General features: G+C 37.8%; 1 protein-coding gene across 1 annotated transcript in view; it reads left to right on the top strand.

Moving 5' to 3' along the window:
* STAU2 (staufen double-stranded RNA binding protein 2) overlaps positions 1 to 19,025 on the top strand; it is a gene marked incomplete at its 5' end in the record, with an annotated part of 69,154 nt that extends 50,129 nt beyond the window's left edge. Inside the window, 2 exons of the mRNA XM_080611570.1 lie at positions 3,656 to 3,716; positions 16,629 to 19,025. Of these exons, the coding sequence (XP_080467696.1) occupies positions 3,656 to 3,716; positions 16,629 to 16,978 (411 nt within the window). The 3' untranslated portion in view covers positions 16,979 to 19,025. The remainder of the gene's footprint in view (positions 1 to 3,655; positions 3,717 to 16,628) is intronic.
* Positions 19,026 to 19,407: the final 382 nt, after the last annotated feature.

The raw sequence follows: 19,407 nt of genomic DNA, 5'->3' as shown, positions 1-19,407 counted from the left end.
GGCAAATCAATAGATGGTTACAGGACGGGTACCACAGGTGGCGGTTCAGCTACTTGGACCACTGGACTCACTTTGAGAAACCTGGTCTATTGTGGGCTGATGGAGTTCATCTGTCAGAGAAAGGGAAAAGCATCTTTGGTCATAGGCTTGCCAAGGTGGTGAAGAGAGCTTTAAACTGAAGTTGCCAAGGGAGTGGAACCTCAGTCCCTCCAGCTCCTACCAGTTTTATACCAGTACCAGCAAGAGTTGCCCAGAGCCTGGAGAGGGATTGCAGGTCAGGAGGAGAGCATCTGAAGAGAAGCACTAAAGAATTCCACAAACTCCATCCAGTAAATCAGCTTCATCAGGGAGCCAACTTAAATGCCTCTATGGAAACAAACATAGCATGGAGATAAACAAGAGAAGATAGAGGTGTGCATACACTTTCAGGGCTGTGATCCTATTGGCATCACAGAGACTGGTGGCTCACCTGGACTGGAGTGTTGGAATGGAAGAATAGAGGCTCTTCAGGAAGGGCAGGCTGGGGAGATGAGGAGGGGATTCCCCCTCTATATCAGTGACCATCTGAAGTTCACAGAGCTCTGCCTGGGGATCGATGAGGAGCCAACCAAGAGCTTGTGGGTCAGGATTAAAGGGAGGGCAGGGGCAAGTGACATTACAGTGGGGGTCTGCTTCAGGCCACCTGACAAGGAAGACTGAGCAGATAAGGCACTCTATATACTGATAGGGGAAGCCTTATGTTCACAAGCCCCGGTCCTCATGGGTTGCTTCAGCCACCCTGATGCCTGTTGGATACACAACAAGGTGTAAGCTATCCATGAGGTTCCTGCATATGCATTGATGATAACTTCCTTCTCCAAGCAATGGAGGAGCCAAAAAGAAGAGGTGCCATGCTGGACCTTGTTTTCACCGGCAGTGAAGGGCTGGTGGGGAAAGTGAAACTCAAGGGCAGCCTTGGTTGTAGTGACCATGAAATAGTGGAGTTCAAGATCCTCAGGGCAGTGAGGAGGGCTCACAGTAAGCTAACTACCCTGAACTTCAGGAGAGCAGACTTTGGCCTCTTCAGGGATCTCCTTGGTAGAGTACTATGGGATGAAGATCTGGAGGGAATTGGGGCTCAAGAAAGATGCTTAATATTCAAGGAATACCTCCTGCAAGCTCAGGAGTGATGCGTCCAGACAAAGTGAAAGTCAGGCAAAAATGCCAGAGGCCTGCACGGATGAGGAAGGAGCTCCTGGACAAACTCCAGCATAAAAAGGAAGCCTACAGAGAGTGGAAGCAAGCACAGGTAGCCTGGGAAGAATGAAGATAAATTGTCCAAGCAGCCAGGGATCAGGTTAGGAAAGCTAAAGAATTAAATCTGGCCAGGGAGGTCAAGGGCAACAAGGAAAGTTTCTACAGGTATATTGGTGATGAAAGGAAGATTAGGGAAAATGTGGGGCCCCTCCAGAAGGAAGCAGGAGATGTGATTACCAGAGACATGGAGAAGGCCAAGTTACTCAACAACTTTTTTGATTCAGTCTTCACTGGCAAGTGCTCCAGCCTCACTGCCCAAGTTGCAGAAGGCAAAGATGGAACAGGGAGAATGAAGAACTGCCTGCAGTAGGTGAAGATCAGGTTCTAGACCATCGAAGAAAGCTGAAGGTGCACAAGTCCATGGGACCTGATGAAATGCATCTGCAGATCCTGAGAGAACTAGCAGTTCAAATAGCCAAGCCACTGTCCATCATATTTGGGAAGTCATGGCAGCCTGGTCTCTTTTCTGACCAGAAAAGGGGAAATGTAACCTCCATTTTTAAGAAATAAAAAAGGAAGACATGGGGAACTACAGCCCATTCAGTCTCGTCTCTCTGCCTGGGAAGATTGTGGAGCAGATCCTCCTGGAAATTATGATAAGGCACATGGGAAGAAAAGGAGTTACTGGTGAAGCCTGCATGCTTTCACTAACGGCAAATTGTGCCTGACAAATTTGGTGGCCTTCTACAATGGGGTTACAGTGTTGGTGGATAAGAGAAGAATGACTGACATCATTTACCTGGACTTGTCAAAGCATTTGACACTGTCTTGCATGACATCCTTTTCTCTAAACTGGAGAGACATGGATTTGGCAGATGGACCACTCGGTGGATAAGGAATTGGCTGGATGGCTGCACTCAGAGTTGCAGTTAATGTCTCAATGTCCAAGTGGAGACCAGTGACAAGTGGCATTCATCAGGGGTTGGTATTGGGACATTTGACATCTTTGTTAGCGACATGGACAGTGCAATTCAATGCACCCTCAGCAATTTTGATGATGATACTAAACTAGGAGGTTTGGTTGACATGCTGGAGGGAAGGAATGCCATCCAGAGGGACCTTGACACCCTTGAGAGGCGGGTGAACTTCATGAGGCTCAACAAGTCCAAGTGCAAGGTCCTGCACATGGGTGGGGGAAATCAGAAGCACAAATACAGGCTGGGCAGAGGATGGATTTAGAGCAGCCCAGAGGAGAAGGACTTGGAAGTGTTGGTCAGTGAGAAGCTCAACATGAGCTGGCAGTGTGTGCTTGCAGCCCAAAAAGCCAACCATATCCTGGGCTTCATCAAAAGGAGAGTGACCAGCAGGTCGAGGGAAGTGATTCTCCCCTTTAATGGAGTGCTGTGTGCAATTCTGGTGTCCTCAATGTAAGAAAGGCACAAACCTGTTGGAGTGATTCCAGAGAAGGACCACAGAGGTGGTTCAGAGGACTGAAGCACCTCTCCTATGAAGACAGGCTGATAGAGTTGGGCTTGTTCAGCATGGAGAAGTCTTCAGGGAGACCCTAGAGCAGCCTTGCAATACCTAAAGGGGGCCTACAAGAAAGCTTGTAGCGACAGGAGCTTTTTACAAGGGCGTATAAGGATAGGACAAGGGGTAGCCCCAGTGAAATCTGAAAAGGGTCATTCACTTCACATTCATAGAGCTGACTGTCAATAGCTCCTATTTCATGAGAAAGTTCGAACATTTTTGTCCACATTTACACGTAACTCTAGAAGACTGCCATCTTAATTACTGTGGAGACTTCAGGAATGGCTCAATTTTTAACTTCTGTGTTAATTGCTCCCTGTGTCAGAGTAATACCTGGTGTTAAACATAATATAATTAATTTGAAGGCAATTAGCTTCCTCAAAAAAGTCTGTGTATTAAAATCAAATGGAAAATTGCAATCTTTTTTTTTGTGTCCACTTCAGTAACTAAAAGTATTCCTAGCAAGTAAATATTTTAAAATTATACCCAAAATACTTTGTGGTGTTTATGCATTCTTTCATAGACAGATATTAGGATCTTCTCATTTTAGAATATAATTTCTCTCTTGTATGTGTATGTTTTCAGTTGAGAGCTGCATAAAACATTTGATTTTAAGTCTGATTTGGTAACATTGAGTTGAGCCTAATCCTTGGGGAAACATTTATATTTCAGTGTTAGGCAATAGTTGTTAATGTTTATTCATGAAGGGTGCATTTCTCAAAGAACCTATTTTAGGCAAAAATTAAGATGTCTTAACAAAATTTTGTGAGCAGATGTGGCAATCCCAAGTCATCCTTTTTAGGATCTTTCAACTAATTTATAAACATGAATGTTCTGTTTAAGGAGTAGTTTGCTCTTTACTTATTTGTCTTTTTTCTACCTGTTTCAGCTTGGAGAAAACAAGAGTTGGAACGGCCAGAATGTTGGGTTTCCTGAGCCAACAAGTAACAGTAAGTATTGCTTTCTAAATTTAAATTTATACTTAGTTCTCTTTGTCTCTGTAGGAATTGGATTATAAGAGACAATTGAAATGCTTTTTGTAAATATTTTAGGGGTTTTATTGCAATTAGGTGAATTAAGTCTTGAGTATCCTCCCTGTGAGTGTAGGTATGAATGAGTGCAGGAGCAAGGAGAGTTTTATTTAGTCATTGAATCATAAAATCCTTCAGGTTGTAAGGAATTTTTGGAGGTCATCTAAACTGCCCACTCAAAGCAAGGTCACTACAGAGTTCAGACAGGATTGCTTATGTCTTTTTTTTCCAGTTCTCCAAGGACGGAGATTCCATTGCTTCTCTCGGCAGCCTGTTCCAGTGCTTAATTATCTTCACTTTGATTTGTTTTCCTTTTATCCAAATCATGACATCTTCTGTTTGTTTATGACTATCATCTCCTGTTCTTCTTCTGCATACCTTAGTAATGTGCCTGGCTCCATCTGTTTGGCAACCTCTTTTTAGGTATTGGAAGGCTGCTATTGGGTCCCCACAGCATATCACTGTTCTCTAAGCCTGATCATCCAAACAGATTTTCATCATCTAGTAATTTATGTATCTAGATTCTAACATCATTGCTTGGATACAAGGATGCTGATGGAGGCACAATGTCAGAAACCTTGCTAAAGCCAAGGTAAATAACATCCACTGTCCTCCGTTCATAAATCCAGTCATTTTATCACAAAGGTAATGAGGTTGTTTAGGCTGTTTTTTATAATGTAAATTCATGCTCGTTGTTCCCAATGGCTTTTTTTTTTTTTTTTTTCCGTTTGTGTGCCCATCAATGGCTTTAAGAGGAATTGCTGCATGATTTTCTTAGGGACAAAGTGGGGCTGACCAGCCTGCCTTTTTTTGATGATGATGCTTTTCTCCAGGCGTTGGAGACCTCTCCTGATCTCCATGATGTTTTGGAAGATAATAGAGTGGCCTCGCAATGACATAAGCTTGTTGATTCAGCACACTAAGATATATCCCATTTGGTCCAACGGACTTGTATGGGCTGAAAATTTCTCAAGACATCCCTGACCCTGATCAGGTTCTGCTGCTGGTAATTCCTTTCTTCCTTGAGCCATGTCTAAAGACACAAAGGCCCAAGTGACCTTGTTGGTGAAGACCAAATTCAGTTTTATTGCAACAGGTAATGAATAGGACAGACCTTTGTGACCTTATAGCTAGGGTTTTGCTGGTTAGAGTGGTAAAGATAATATTTTAATAGTACTTCCTTCACTTTTCCATGAGCACTGGATTCTTCTCTTGAACTGTGTTGAATTTTGAACTTCTTAAGAGTCCCAAACATCATCTCCCTTAGCTAAGGATTGTACTAGAGATGGACACACACATAAGCTGCCTTCCATTTTTTGTCTATATATGTCTGAAGGACATGGTCCTAAAAGCAGATTTTAAGGGGATACAGTATTGTTCCAGTATACATGCAGAATTTCCAGTCAGACCTGGGAAATAATTTCTGCTTCAATTTACACGAAAGTTTGCTAGTATTTAATTACTCTTGGATTCAGCACGTCATTGTGCTTCCCTGAAAAGAAGGTTTCTGCAGGTTCTAAGACCTTCTTGTTAATTGCTTCCTTCCAGTCTTACCGTCAATCCCCATCATTCCCATTCTAAGTGATTTCTGTTTGTGTTGTCAAAATCTCTAAGGACATAGCCTCTGAAACATCTTCAAATGCTAACATTTTTAAACATTAACATACATGAGTTTGGAACAGCAGAATAAGACATCTAGCTTTTCTCAGTGTCCTGTAGCAGATATATTTATAGATGACATCACAACCGTCTACTACATCAACAAGAAAAAATAGTCCCTTTCTCAGGCTTCATCTGGCAAGAAAACTTTGGCAGTCATACATGTGACTTCAAGTCCAGAAGGAAAACACAAAGGCAAACTCTCTCAACAGGAGACAAGATCAACACAAAAATTATTTTAAACCTGTGCTGACCAAAGAACTTATTTTTCACAGATTGACCTGCTCACAGATGTTTTCGCAGCCACCACAGGCGGTGGTACAGAAACAGGTTTTCATTCTGGGGTGCTTTTCTAATGCATGAAAGATATTTCTAGATGCTTTCATTTACATTCTTCTGATTTCCAAGTAAATTGGAAATCAAAGAAGATGTGGCTATCATGTCGATAGACACAGAGCATTTATTTCTCATAGTCCTGTTCAGACACCACTGTTCTTAATCCCATAACTCCTTTTTGAGGGTTCCAATCTAGAGGCAACATTAATAATAAACAGCTGATAAAAGGGTATAATTTTTCATTTCATAGGGACTGTGCTATCCTTTTGCAAAACAGGAAGGGTTTGAACCCAAAATGTTACCAACAAGCATACATTTTTTTACTGATTTTTTAACTCTTCACCTCTAAAGGGCCTTTTTCTTTTAGGGTATTTTCTTTAAAATTTACAGCTTAACTGATTTTCTGTGATAAAGGCATAAGAGGAGGATGAATATGTAACGGTTATATAAAGAACAGACCAGTCTTTCTTCACCTTGCAATTTCATCCATGATTCATGGAAGACCTAGAAAAGCATTTTTCTTCTCTAAATGTGGTATCATTTCTGCCTGAACAAATTGCTAATAGGTCTTCTTTTTTAGTTTCTCATTGATACTTCTCTTGGTATTTCTAAACTAAAATGGCCTTTCTGATAGAAGCATGAATCTACTGTATCAATTGGCACTCTATTAAAGTTTCCCTTTGCAGGCAGATACTCTTTCTTCGTGTGCATAATACACTGTTTCCATCTGAAACTGTGTGAAATAAAACTGGAGTAGTAAAGTGAAGTTGTATACTTTAATACAGTAAACCAAAAATCATAACAGCCATATTTTAGTACAGTAGAACAGATTTCATTGTAGCCTTATTATGTGGTTTGGTTTTGCTGAGAAATACCCTACAGTCAATGCATTTTTAGTATTCCCTATTAAATATCCTTGAAAATTAACTCCTCTTGTTGACCTCTATTGTGTTACTTTTACAGATACCTTAGCAGCAAACTTCACTTCTGTTACACCTACTCACTGGCAAAGCTCCTTCTGACAGGTTTACTTCTTCACCTTTCCTCTTCATTTCACAATCTTAAAGATGAAGCAAGAAGCTATTTGTTTCTTGGTTTGGGATATCTTAGACTTTTTTCACATGTGAAATAACAAGAACATTGACTGGGGGTTTTTCTCCCTGATGCTTCTGGAGGAGACTTGGAGACACTGTGTGCAGACCGCAAGCATTTGCAGCCCATACAGAAGATGTTTACTGTGAACAGAATGCTCATTTGTCAGTCTGGGTTTAACTTAGGGAGTTATCAACAAAAAAACAAAACATGAAACAAACAAACAATCCTAATGCAAAGTGCATTTTGTTGGGAACTTACTTAGGTTTTATATTTCTGGATAGGGCAACACAAACATACAGTATGTCTTCTAGGAGAAGCTGTAAATGAGCTATGAGAAACAAAAATGCATAAAAATAAAAGGAAAAAGTAACAGTGGTTTTATATATTATAATTCTGAGAAGAAAAAAAATGACCCTAACTGGTTTTATATGTTCCCCACCCTTAATTTTCCATAGTACAGTTTTTATTTATCTGTTTCCTGCAATTTGGGTAGTCACAAAGTATTGAAAAACTAATAAGAATAAAAAAAACATAGAGCGATCCTACCTCTCTGTAAAGGACAGGCTCTTTGTTTTTCTTGCGTAACATTTTATTACTAGAGATTCATGCATGACTTTACAGTCTTTGTTCTTCAGAGTACATCTGCTCCTGCTGTTTGTTCACCACCTGAAATCATAATCATTTGTTTGTGACATCACAATTAGTTACTGTGAAGATGATTAGATTGTCACCAACAGATGATTATGATTTCAGATGGTAAATGAGCAGCAGGAGCAGATGATCTCCTAAGGAACAGAGACATTTGATCTCATGCAATTGTTCACAGTAAAAAAAAAAAAAAAAAAAAAGGCAAGAAGAAAAAAACAAATAGGTATTCAGAAGAGTTTCTTAAATCTGTGATAAGGAAATCTAAACTTTTTTCCATAAATAACATGTATTTTAATACTTGTTTAAAATCTACTTAATAGATTAAGAAATAAAAAAAAAAAAAGAAAAAGAAAATATACAGTGTTGTTATAAGCCTTAACTATATGGTTGCATTCAATTTCTTGCTTAGATGTTGGGAGGTGGGAGTTGATAAGAGAAAATAAACACAAAATAAAGACTGTATTTATGAAATTTTGCATACTCACGCATCCTCCCTTTGGAGGAAGCAAAATTTATGTGAACTTTCTAGTTCTGGCCCTCACTAGTTTTAGAAAGACTTTTTTTAATAGTCCTCTACGTCTTTATTTTTCAACTGGGGAATTTGGTGAAGACTTCCAGTAGATAATTTAATACTCCTGTGTTTCCATGAACAGTAACTGAAGTCTGCAGTTTGGGAATAAAGTCTTTTGTTTGTATTTCAGACATTTTTAATTGGCATTTGTGTGTTATGTTTTGTGGAAATATCTAATTCATTTGGGTGTTTTTCAAAGGTGGTTTGCAGTGGATTGTATGCATTTTTTCTGATTAAGTACTGCTGTTTCTTTGGACTTCACTTTTGAATTGCTTCCAAACTTACTAAACTTTGTCAGTTATAATATACTCTTACTAGAAGTTAGATTTATACATCACTCTGAATAGAAACCACAATAAGAGGATTTGACAACACTGCTTACTTGATGAAGCCACAGAAGGCCACAGAACAGTAGTTTTCAAACTGTTTGGTTTGGGGTATTTTTGGTTTGGTTAGTGGGTTGGGGTTTTTTTTTAGCAAACATACTATCAGGTTAACATTATACCATCACTGTGTGTTCAGGGTTCCATCAGCTGAGCCTTTTGTCTACGTTTTGTATAACCTTCTTATAGCAGTTGGTAGCACCTTGCCTCTCTGGATTCATCTCATCTTCTAGCGAGGATATAAGATAACTAGAATTTCTTTCTCACTTGAAGACATAGGAAAAATAAATTTAGAAGCAGAGAGTATTTGTCCCGATTTTTTTTCTTCCCTGAGTTACTGAAGCTAGGAAATGTGTGCTGTATTTGGCATTATCAATAACTAATGTATTATTTTTGTATTTCATTTAGCAATCAGAATGAAGTAATAATTTATCCAGAATAATACCAATTAACTAACTCTTGCATATATATTTTGAAATAGTTAAAAAAACCCAAAACCTTCTAAACCATGTAATACTGAAAAACACCTCATATTAACAAAACAGGGGAGTGTGATTATTTTTTCTTTATTATTTGTTGTTTTGAGAACTGATGGCAAGATCCAAATTAGCATGTTTGTGTGTGAGTGGGATTTGGGCACAATTCACATGTGTAAGATCACAGCTGCAATTGATCCTTCTCCTTTCCCCACATTTCCTCTACTGAGATGCAAAGTTGAGTGCTTAAAGTACCGCAAGCTTCACATCTTCCTATGTGATACTTTCTTTGCTGAGTTTAAAGGACAATGGGTATTTCTAAAGTACCTAGTATTTTAAGTATGTGTCCAGAAAGTTGGGAGACAGTTTTAGTTTCCTTCTTCACTAGAAGGAGAGTACTTGTGGGGTGGAGTAATCTGGATAACAGCAACTGCCTTTTGGAGATATGTATCTAATGTCATTATGATTTGCAGACAGAAAATAGGAAGTCACATGCTGTCAAAATGCCAGAAATCCACACAGAAGGAGTGATCTAAAGGGATCATGACTTTGTAGTCTATCTGTTGATTAAAGCATTTGTAAGGGAAGGTGCAGATATGTATTCTGGTGTTCCCTGGCTGGGATATTATATATATATAAAATATATATAAAAATATATAAGTATTATTTTCTGCAAGCAACTTGTTCCTTGGTTCTTGAGTAGTACAGATTGTGCATATATGCGAAAAATACACTTGGGCTGTAAGGCTTATGGTTTGAATGCTGTTAGGCTGAGAAGGAACCTAAAACAGCCTTCTAGGAGACTGCTTAACCGTTAAGCTCTTCATATATCTAGAATATATAAAGAGGGAAACAGCCACCATTACAGCAGATAGCCAGCTCTATGGGTAGAGATAATTTCAGAGAAATTATTCTTTTGCTTTTTCTAGTCCCCTGAAATTCCTATGTGAATTACGTTTGTTCAGCGTTGCTAGTGTGTTCCTTTGAAAAAACCTGCATGTGAAATAGCAATGCAGAGCTCTTTTTTTTATATTAACTTGTAAATTCAGATTTGATAATGTAATTCTACAAATTATCTGCATTTGAATTTCTGTCCTCAGTGAGGCAAACAGACCAGTATCACACATATAACCTCAATACTGTGTTTCTCTAAATACTTTCACTTTCCTGAAGTAATTTCTCCTTTTCTTACTCTCCCCCAACCTGGAACCCACCATGTACCTCACCCATAGTCTAGGATAATAATGTCTTTGAAGAACTAAATCTCTTGATCTGAGGCTTTATTGTTGCCATAATCAAGACTTAGTTCTCCATTCTGTCCTCCATCTCCTTTCCATTACATCAAACTCCTTATCCCTATGACTTCCATTTCCGCACTGCTTTTGCTTCCTCTGATTTCATCTTCACTCATACCTATGCTGTGCTTGTTGATGTCTCCCTTGACCTTCTTAGCTTCAGCAACCTTTCCATCCGTGTCTAGTAGACTTGCTCATACTTTCATCTATTCTACTTGTGGGTCAAGCCTTTGTTTTCATCATCACCGTTCTCATTCCCCTCTTAATCTGTTAATGAAAAGTCTTGCCTGCACAGGTCACCTCCAGTTGCACTTAGGCACTTCCTAATTGCTTTACTTCCTCAAAATCACATTCTTGCAGCTTTTACAAGAACCTTGCTCTGCCAGTTCACTAGCTTGATTTGCTCCTGCTCTAAATTTGCTCTTTACTGATAAGAATACTGCCTTTTCTTCTGCATTTAGATCAATTCTTTTCAGAACCTGCTTCATCTTAATTTTAGGTTATTTGGTACACTGATTTTTTTTGGAAACTTACGATACGGAAGTTACCATGTAAAATAATGGCGTAGGTGTTTCATCTCTTTGTTGGATTATTTCATAGAATCTCCTCTAGAAATTCCCCACAGCAAACACTAAGTCTTATTTTTACAAAAATCTTATGTTCCCAAGCAGGAGTAAAGCTGTGGGAGATTTCAAAGGATTTGCCTCACGTGAGTTAAGCATCAGATGTTATGGAAATGAATACAATTTGTCTCCTGCAATACTGCAGTTTCCTTTTTGGCTGTATAGAAAATGTTCCAGTGAAAGTAAAGATATCAGAACTGACTTCACGAAAAACTGAATAGTATTTACTTCAGTGTCATGGTTATTTTGAGGTTAAAAAAACCCCAGTATTTTAATGAGTGACTTTACATAACATCTGTTTGTTTAAGGTCATGTAGATGAGATCTTTTGATTGAAGGACATTGTGTAATGAGAAAACATTTTTTCATATCTGAATATTGCAGTAGCTGGTGACTTAGAAATACAGCAGATAGCTGTGTTAAGTAGGTAATGAGTACATCTTGGTATTTCAAGCCAAGATTGCCTGTAGACTGCGAACATAATGGCCATATTATTTGCCTATTCAGTTGTTTGACTGACGTTTTCTGAGTTCCTACTGAGGTAATGAAACAAAATTTGAAAATATTCTAGTATATAAATAGGTTTTTATAGGGAGTGGAGTATAAAATGATAATTTCTTTTTATGATGACATTTACATTTTCCAGTCTTGCTATTGAAATAGTTAATTGGTTTTGTAAATTCTCTTTTCTTTCTCTCAGTGGATTTTTAATGGACTGTATTCTAGGGCATGTTGAGAACCTGCCAGCTCTATGAAGGAATCATTCCATGTGAAAGTCCTCTGTGCCTTTTAAGGTTTTGTCCATTTTAATTTACATAATAGTGAAGTCAGGATTAGATCTGGGTCTAACATTTCCTGCTTGACACCTTACTGGAAGATTGTGCCACATATGTTAAGCAGCACAATATAAGAAGTCTTTATTCAATGTGAATACAGGTAGCATAATCTGAAAGAAAGCTTCTTGATGATTACCGATTATTTTATTCAGTTCCAAAAATACTTATTTTCTCTTTATGAACAATCTTTTCTTCATCCAGTGATGGATTGCTTCAAATATCAGGGTGTTAATTTATGAGCATGTCATATACAGAATTATATCATGGTTTGCTGTGCATCGTTACACAAGACATGAAAATACTCCTTCTGGCTAGTGTCTCACTGGTTGTAGTGCAGGGAAGAGCATATGCTCTTCAGGGATGTTGGGGGAAGTCATACACCAGCTTACACTGCTTGTGCACACCAACAAGTATAGCTTTCCTGCAGGATAGGTGAAAGCCTAGGGAGAAAACTGTAGTTCTCTAAGGAAGAATTCAGTTGTGGTTTTCGACCAATTATACTGAGTGTCCATAAACATGAAAAGTCGGTGACTGACCTTGAGCCCCAAGAAATCAGTAATTGAAGACAGAGTATCCCTACAGTGGTGATCAAGTAGAAAAGAGAAGAAATTAGCACTGATATGTATATGCAGATTGACAATACAAGCCTCATGCTGTAGGTCTTCTTTTGGAGTTGAATTGTAAAAGTGGAATTTCAGCTTTTCATTTTTTCTAATCTTCCTGACAGAAATAGAAAATTGAAAATGGGACACCAGTGGTACCTTGACAGTGTTGCCTGATAGTGTGCAGGGAACACTGTCATGGCTCTGAACTTTTCCTAACTTAGTAGCCCACTGCTGTGGGGGAGCTTGTCACTGCCCCATAACAACAAATTCCATTTTTGCAGAGTCTTACTACATTAGGGCTCATTTGGTGTTATTGTCGGTCATTCTTATTCCTCACCCTATTCCCCATGCAGAAGGTCCCTCTCGTGGTTAGTTTTGTTTTCCATGAACTCCAAAAGGAGTGAAGGTCCAGACAGTGGGGAACTCTTCTGTAGAAAGGTCCCCTTGTCTTCCCAGCCAAGGGGACCCTCAAAGAAAGGGTTAGGGATAAAAATAACCCCACTCCAATAGATTGTTTGGAGATTGCCTCTGCTACTGCTGCTGTGAAAATAAGTGTAACCAAAGCATGGGGATTACACTTCAAGGGGAAGGCTTGTGAAGGACAGTCAGGCCATTTTATATCTTAATTGTACATTTGCCTTGGAGTCTAAACTGTTTGGTGGTTGTCCAGTACATGACAGCAAAAGCAGACAATGGAAGATCAAGAAATGTATGTATAGGTAAGAGAGCCCTTTGGTGTGGAGTTTTCAGAGACTTCAGAAGATTGTGAGAGACTGCTAACAATTACCACCAAGGATGAATAAGACATATTTTTCAAATGTTAGTGATTACATTGCATTACTATCCTGCATATTTTCATAGCACGTTTGCCCACAGGTTTAAGTAGTATATATGGAAATTATTTTAACGTACCTTAAAATTAGAGATACATTCATGAAATGTTAAAATAATTTCCATTTCCATTTATATTAGCAGAAGATGCAATGTTGTTGGTTTAAATGATAATGACTAATAATTGTGATGATAACCTTTAGAGTATGGTGAAGTTAGCATGGGATCAATATTTAGTGGACACAAAAATCCAAAGTGCTTTTAGCTGGAAGACTAATGAAAATATGAAAATATTTACCTAGAGAGGTTCTCCTGCAATGCATAAAGATGTTAGAGGACAGCATTTCTTCCTCCTGTATTTTTCAGTAAAGTACTTGTTTGAAGACTAATTCAGATAATTTCTGAAGAGTTCTTTTGTTCTTTGACTTACTTCTCTGTTGATGTCATACTCCTTGTCTTGTGATAACAACTTTACTACCATAATTAAACTGTTGCAAACATACACTCTACAATTTAACACAGTTGAAGTAAGCAAACAATAGTGCGGAATGGTATTAAAATAATCCTCAATAATATATAATAGATAATGAATTACAATTAATATATGCTTTATAGAAGTTTTCAGAGTCCAAGTTTTATTGTCTTTTTAAAACTAGTTTGTAGGAAAGAAGCTGCATGAAGCATAGGCCCTGAATATAAAAAGTTAATAGCTTGCAACTATATTAATGTAATGTCTAGAATATTACATTAGTTTGTTTCCAGAGATAATCAATGATGGTAATATAATATCTGTCTCTCGGAGCCAATGTATGATTTAAATTAATTATTGCTTATAAAGCACTTTGAAGTCTTTAGCAGAAAGGTGTTGCATAAGTTTAAAAGTACTATTATTAATTTAACATCACCATTAGAGTAAAGTCAGTACTTTAGGAACATCTGCCATACTCGGTTCAATATTGTTTTATTCATCATATGCTGCATATTAATTATTTTAACATTTAGAAAGGTTAGTAATCTGGAAGTATTCCAAACCATTGTTCCAGACTACAGTTAGATATTTGGGTGGATCATGTAAAAACAGTGAAATGGCTGAGAAAGCATGTGAAATGTTTGTTTTAAATAATATTACATCAATGGAACAGACATCTGCAGCACTGGACTTGATTTTAAACTTCTTTAAAACTTTTTTTTAAGCTAACGTTGTACTGTGCTTTTCTAAAATGGATTATTTATATGAAAAATATTATTTCCAAACAAGTACACTGCTTTGTCTTTTATTCAGTCTTTACTTCTGTTTCTCAAATATTTTTGGGAAATCAGATTTGCAGGGGGCAGGTCTTAGAAGGTAATGAACACCTGCCACTCAATATTATTGTTGCTGTTTGGTGTTGTATCCTAACATCAACTGTCAGTGTCTGTGTTATCTATTTTAATTTTCATTCATGTTATGTCTTGTATAAGACTGTTTAAAAATATGAGCAGTGATAGGCCTTGGAGGTTATAGCCTTAGAAAAAGGGTATAAAATCACTATCATATAGTGATTATGTGCTATAAAATAATGCTGCATGTTTACATAGTTGTTATCTATGAAGTTATAATCTAAATTGTCCCAAACAGAGAAAACAAAATTTTAGGGACCCTGTCGTCTATCTTCCCCACTAGTCTTGAACTTGTGCTTAGCTCTAGAGTTCAGCACAGGGTCCACTGGCTTTGGAACCAGTTGTAAGACTGGGTAAAACAGTTTTAGAGTTCAGGGTCCAGCCAAGCTCCCCAGCCCCACAAAGGTAGTTAGGGATAGCAATCAAGTGAATAACAGTTAGGTCTTTGTGAATGGTACAAGGTGATACTCCAGCTTCCTGAAAGCAATGTTAATTTAAAAGCCAAATGTGTGAGTAATTCAATTAAAAGATTCACCTGTAAGCAGTTTCCTGAGTCAGCAATGAGGAAGTTCGATTTTCACCATGTACTAGAAAATGAGGATATTAATTACTGGTAATATTTTTTGAGTCTTCTCCTTGTGGTAGACATTTTGTTTAAAAATACTACTTTCACTACTAGGATTAGAAGAGTCTTTTCTAGGTAACTGGAAATTAATTTTCTTATCCTCTTTGAATTCTTTCTACATTCTGAGATGAATTTAATATGTACTGCAAATGCACTGAGCATTGAACTCTTTGATTTCTCTTGGGATTACTAAATAAGTTAACAAATAGGTTTATCATCCCTAGAATGAAATGCCATATGGCTCAAGTTCACCCGTCTTATTTTCAGATATATGCTGGAAGATTAAAGTATGCTATTAATATGAAATTACACATTTCATTTTTCAATTTATTAATAATAGGAATGGTTTTCCTCTTATATCAGCAAACTAGGGACTCATTTTCCCAACAAATGCTTCACTGTATATGAAAACTAGCAAATTTGAGACTTAATTCTGCACCTTTCCATGCAGAGGAATATCTGCAAAACTGATCAAGTATGTACTCCTGTTTTCAAGCAGGTTTAGGGTTGAGATGCTTTCTAAAAATATAGTCAATATTTTGAAATGTGGACAAATTATCCCTAATTTACATGTCACTGAAAAATTAAAAGTAATTCACATAAATGAATGTAGATCTTTTTAATGTTTACCCTAACTCCTATTGATATTAATGATGACACATGCATGCTTTTTTGTTCAATATAAATGTTGTCCAAGGCACATAGCTATTTGCAAACCATAGGATGCCATACATGTAGCTAAATAAATACATAAATAAATAATTTCCTCTTAATTGAAAACATTAGAGTCAGCAGCACCATAATGATGTGGTTGCATGGCAGTTTAAGGTTATTTAAGCACAGGCTGCTGGCAAACACTTTAAACCAGCACTTGAAGCAGTGCTGCTACTGCCAGAAGCTGTCCTTCCTTTGCATCCAGCAGCTCATTCTCATGAGCATCACTGCATGGTCCTACAGGTGCTGGTCCTGGCACAAGCAATAGTGCAGCTGGAGAGTACAAACAGCAGCTGTAGGTGGGAGAGAAAAGAGCTACTTCTGGTGGCAACAGTGCTGACATAGGCTAGTTTAAATTTTTTCTAAAATAACAGTCTAAATTATTGCATAAGATAGGAGGTAGAAGATTGTAGTGAAATAATGATTGTGCTGCTATTTTGAAGTAGCAGCTGTTCCTCATGGTTTTCAGATCTCCAAACCTTATTTGTTTGTGTTGTGTATTCTATGCTAGCCACCATTTTAAATTCCAGGATTGTAAATCCTTAAAAAGAGTGGGGGAAGAGTAGGAAGACAGGTACTTCAAATCTGCTTTGTTTCTAAATAAATCATGCAATTTCATTTGCAGCTACTGTGGAAAAAAAAGATACTGCTTCTAAATGCTTACTTTGTTTTCAACTGCAAAATATGTTAATGAAATTGTCCACATGCCAAACCCATTCTAGAGTAATGAGAATGATCTTTGTCTTTGTTTTCAGCACCAAAGGGAATACTCCATCTCTCTCCTGATGTTTATCAAGAGATGGAAGCAAGCCGCAACAAATCAGCCCCTGGTACTACTGTAAGCTATTTGTCATCTAAAGAAATGAGCCAGACTTCTAGCTCTTTCTTCAGCATATCTCCTACAACAAATAGCACAGCTACGATTGCCAGGGAACTTCTCATGAATGGAACATCCCCAACTGCCGAAGCCATAGGTCTAAAAGGAATATCTCCTGCCTCCCCCTGTTCTGCAGTGCAGCCTTCAAAACAGCTGGAGTATTTGGCAAGGATTCAAGGCTTTCAGGTATGGGAGGGGGAAAATGAAGCTCTTCAGCCAGAATCATAGCATTGCCATCAAGGTTTCACTCTTGCCCTCTTGAATGTGGGCATGCATGTAACTTATCTTGTAAAACTAGATGGTGTCCAAGGCAGTTTCTGGGTCCAGGAGATACAACCCCTGCACCAATATACATGTCTCTCTTTCTCTTGTTTGTTCCTTCCTTCCATTCACCTTACTGCAGACCATCTTTCTCTCCTTTGTTTATTCTCCTTGAATAATTATGGGCTTAAATTGTGATTTTACTTGCACTTCTGTAAGAGTCTTCACCTCTTGGCATTAGAAGCTTTACATACTTCTGGCATTAGTTTCTCTCTTCGACTCTGATCCAGAAGGTAGTGACGCACCACCTTAACTTTGTGTTTGTCTTCTGGGCCAGGTCGTTAAAGCCGTAACTCTGCCTCCCACCCTGCACCCCTCACTTGTAAGCTGTAGAACAACGTTTTCATCAGAAGGTGCAGCCTAGGAGCAGAACTGATGTCAGAGCAATGCAGAATGTTTTTGACATCACAATCAGTACTAGAGAATGTAAGATGAACCACACTGAGTTTAGTGCATGAGTTCTTCAGCACTGATAGCCTGTATCCATCAATGGCAAATACCCTACATTTCATAGAATAGGTGTGGCAGCCTCTGTAGTACATCCAGTCATTTCTGCAGTGTGGGAGATGGGAAAAGGAAGTCTCTTCCCAATCACCATTACATGCAAAATACACACAATAAGGACAGTAGCTCATTTTGCTGTGTTGCACCACCAGAGGATAGAATGAGCTATGTAGAAATACTATTTTTCCTGTCGTAGGTTTTTTATATGGGTGGTTTTGATTTGCTTTTCAGAGTTGTGAATTTGTTTCATTTGAAAAGTTGGTTTCATATGTTCTAGCATATGTAATTTGATCATGTAACCAAATTCTGGAAATGGGAGGTTTCTGTTAGAATTTTGCATGCCTGACAATAATTTTTTTTCATCAAAGCCCATGTAATTTACAAAGTATGCAGTTGTTGGAAGTGGTTTAAAAGACGCTGCTAGAATTCAAGATGCAGTGTCAGATGTTCTGTTGGCATAAGCAGCATAGTTCAATTACATTTGCATACATCAGATATCACCAGTTGTGGATTTGATCTAATGCTGTTTCTGTCTGAAATGTACATTCAGCTTTCTTTTGGTCTTCATTTTGAAAGTATCATTTTTGATTTATTAGTTTGACTGTCTCTTAATACAAGAAACGGTAAAAGCCTAAGCCTCACTGTAGTAGAGTTAAGCTGCTAATAGGAATTCAGTTTTCCTGAGTTCCATTTGTTACCTGCCTGCAGTAGAAACACATGAATTCTGATGAAAAGAAATTCAGTCCATGAAGTTTTCACTGCTCGCTTTCACATCTTGTCAGATTGCTTGTGTCTTCTAGTAACTCTTTATTTTCATAGAACCAATGCACAATTTATGTTACTGTTTTGATTCCTACTTGCCTACAGTATGTGGTTACTGTAAAATGATTAGTTGTGTTTGTCCTGTTTTTTTCTCATGCTTTGATTCTAGATGCTTCTGTAGAAATTGTTTATAAAAGGTCTTACCTTGAGCCAAAAATATAATCCGTTTCATCCGTAAACTAGACTACTACTTTTTACTTGGCCGTGATACAAACCAAGGAGTTTGGTAGAGAATCTCAATTATTAACATCTGTCTGCTGTGTATGTAACTGATGGTTTTACACCATCTTTGCATGGTTTTTAACACCTCGCTTGAATAAGCCTGGTATTGATATGAAACTCTGCCGCTGCTGGGTGGCTGAGCTGAGGTGGAGCAGTGAACAGAATCTCTGTGGGAAATGGCTCGGTGGCCTGTCAGGTGCATATCACAGGTCTCTTCACCATTTCAGCCTAAAAAGCTCTTTGTGTGTAAGAGTTTAAAAGCCAATTTCTTTACAGGTTAACTTTCTCAGGCATATTTACAAAGTAGAAAACTACTGCATTTGCAAACAGCTAGCTTGTTTCATGTTTCCTGAATGACCCAAAATGATTTTTAAATTGTTAGCATGTATTTGTATTCTGGTCCGGATGATAACCATAGTTTTGTCTTTCATTGAAGAACGTATACATTCTGTTCTGTTACTATGTATTTTTGAATTTTTAAAAAAATCAATAAATACTCATATGATGTTTCATTTGTAAATGTAAAAAATGTTATTTGCTTATTTGAATGGGTCTTTTTTAACTTCTGTAGCCTCAGGGGATACGTCTTTAAAATGCGGTTATTTAAATTCTTCTAAACTGTTTGTATATGATCTCAGCCATGTTCTATTGTAAGCCCCTAATATTAAGAGTTACTGGGACCAATGTATGGAAAAGTACTAAAAAAAATTGCATTTTTATGTTTTATGGCTTATTATTCTAAGTATATTTGTAATTGATAAGCAGCAGCTCAGTGTCACTGAAAAACA

Source organism: Psittacula echo (genome assembly GCF_963264785.1).
Source record: "Psittacula echo genome assembly, chromosome: 2".
Classification (NCBI taxonomy): Eukaryota; Metazoa; Chordata; class Aves; order Psittaciformes; family Psittacidae; genus Psittacula; species Psittacula echo.
This window is presented reverse-complemented; position numbering and strand designations above follow the sequence as displayed.